At 60.5% G+C, this 2,274-nt stretch overlaps 1 protein-coding gene across 1 annotated transcript; it reads left to right on the forward strand.

Moving 5' to 3' along the window:
• Nucleotides 1–588: 588 nt before the first annotated feature.
• ETH_00043525 (uncharacterized protein) lies at nt 589–2,229 on the forward strand (the record flags this gene model as incomplete). Its single annotated transcript, XM_013373785.1, has 2 exons — nt 589–1,520; nt 1,722–2,229. The coding sequence occupies 2 exons, from the start codon at nt 589–591 to the stop codon at nt 2,227–2,229; spliced, it is 1,440 nt and encodes a 479-aa protein (XP_013229239.1).
• Between the last annotated feature and the right edge of the window lie 45 nt (nt 2,230–2,274).

Raw genomic sequence — 2,274 nt, forward strand, 5'->3', positions numbered from 1 at the left:
CAGAGCTGCAGCAAAGCGCTGCAGCTGCTGACCAAACATCCCAGGCTAGTCGAGCTGCTTCCAGAGAGAACAAAAGGTGCAGCGGCTGCTGCTGTTGCTGCTGTTGCTGCTGTTGCTGCTGTTGCTGCTCGTGTTGCTGCTGCCGGCATTTCTCCTGCTGCCCTTCCTTCTTCTGGAGACACCTTTTCGCTGCTGCGTATCCCTGCTGCTGCTTTTGCTGTCTCTGCTGCTGCTGCTGCTACGCGTGCTCCCTGCACTATTGCTGCTGCTGCTGCTGCTGCTGCTGCTTCTGCTGCTGCTGCAGGGATCCTGTGGCAGCAGCTGGTGAGCCTTGACCTAGGCCCCGCTGAAAGGTGTGCAGCAATTGCTGCTGCTCTGTGTCTGCTGCCTTCCTTTAAGTCCGCGGTGTCGAGACACCTGAGGAGCACGCTGCTGCTGCTGCTGCTGCGGCTGCGCTGCTGCTGCTGCTGCTGCGATGGGCCGCTGCAAGGCAGCAACCTCGCCCTCGCCGAGCAGCTGCTGCTGCTGCTGTCGCGCTTGGCTCTGACCTTCCCCTTGGCCTACCGCAGCCAGCTCTTCCTGCTGCACATGCCGCAGCAGCAGCAGCAGCAGCAGCAGCAAGAAGGGGAGGACAGCGAGCAGCAGCGTCTGCTGCAGCGAGAGACGCAAGCCCCTGTGGCAAAGTGGCAGCAGACACAGGCCCCTCAGCAACAGCAGCAGCAGCAGCAGCAACAGCAGCAACAACAGCAGCAGCAACAACAGCAGCCGCGGGAGACCGGGGGCCTCTGGCTGCAGCCGGCAATAGAAAGTGCCTTCCCGCTTCTGCGGAAAGTCGAGACACAGCAGCAGCAGCAGCAGCAGCAAACGCGTCTGTTGCAGCAGCAGCAGCTGCAGACGCAGCAGCTCACGGGGCCGCTGGCGCCAAGAGGGACACCGGCTCCCGCAGCAGCAGAAGCAGCAGCAGGAGCAGCTGCAGGAGCAGCAGCAAGAGCAGCAGCAGGATGGGAGCCTCTCGTGCTGCTGCTGCTGCAGCAGCTAACACGCCTCTCCGTGCTGCAGCAGCTGGGGCCTGCTGCTAGGGAGTCGCTGCTGCTGCTCTGCAGGCTCTCGCTGCGCTGCCTCAGGGGCCCCTCTGTCTTTGCTGCTGCTGCAGCACGACAACTAGGTGAGTCCACAGCAGCAGCAGCAGCAGCAGCAGCAAGAAGAGCAGTGGAACGTTTGCTGCTGCTAGCCCACAGGAGTCATGAAGTGGCTGCTGCTTTGCGGCCGCCTTGCCTCCTCCTTTACTGCTGCTGCCCCCATACTGCTGCTGCTGCTGCTGCTGCTGCTGCAGGACCGTTTCGAGAGCTGCTGCGCAATATAATAACAGCAATTCCCAGTCTTGTTGCTGAAGAAGCTGAGGCCCCCCAACCCCCCAGGGGGCCCCCCAGCAGCTTCGGGGGGCCCCTGCAGCAGCAAGCAGCAACTTTGCTGCTGCCTGCGCTTTCCGCCTTGGGCTCCCACGAAGAACCCCAGATTCTGTAAACCCTAAACCCTTAACTTTAAACCCTAAACCCTTAACTTTAAACCCTAAACCCTAAACCCTAAATTGTAGGCCCTAAACCCTGGATTCCTAGCTCCAACCCTGAACCCGAAGCTTTTCATTAAGGCTCCGTTGGAAACCTCTGCTGCTGCTGTCGCTATTCCTGCTGCTGCTGCTGCTGCTGCTGCTGCTGCTGCAGGGTGCTGACTGGGGGCCGCTGGCTGCGGCGGCTAGTGCAGGCAGACCTTGTGGCTGAGGCCCTATGGGAAGGAGTGTTTCTTGACTCACCTTTGCTGCAGCTGCAGCAGCAGCAGCAGCAGCTGGAACAGCAGCAAATAACTTCATGCTGCGTTTACGGCAGCGGGGGCTCTGCTTTACACACCGGAGACCACGCCTCTTGCAGCAGCAGCAGCAGCAGCAGCAGCTGCAGCTGCAGCAGCATTGTTAAAGCAAAGCAGCTTCCCGTGGCTGCTGCTAAAGCCCTCTTTGTGTGCCCCTCCAGGTCAACAACAAGGCACTGCTGCACCAATCCAGAAGCAGCAGCAGAAACAGCTGCAGCAGCAGCAGTAGCAGCAGCAGCAGCAGCAAATGAAGCCCCAATAAGGGGACGCTGCCTCCAGGGTGGCGCTGCCGTGGGCACTTTTTTGCTGCACAAAATTGAGGCTGGTTGCAGCAGCACTTCAGCAGCGGTTTATGGCTTTTGGTGAGCTGCTGCTGCTGTTGCTGCTGCAGGGGATGCTGCTGCTGCCGTT

Source organism: Eimeria tenella, genomic scaffold (genome assembly GCF_000499545.2).
Source record: "Eimeria tenella Houghton genomic scaffold, Eth_scaff1732, whole genome shotgun sequence".
NCBI classification, from domain to species: domain Eukaryota; phylum Apicomplexa; class Conoidasida; order Eucoccidiorida; family Eimeriidae; genus Eimeria; species Eimeria tenella.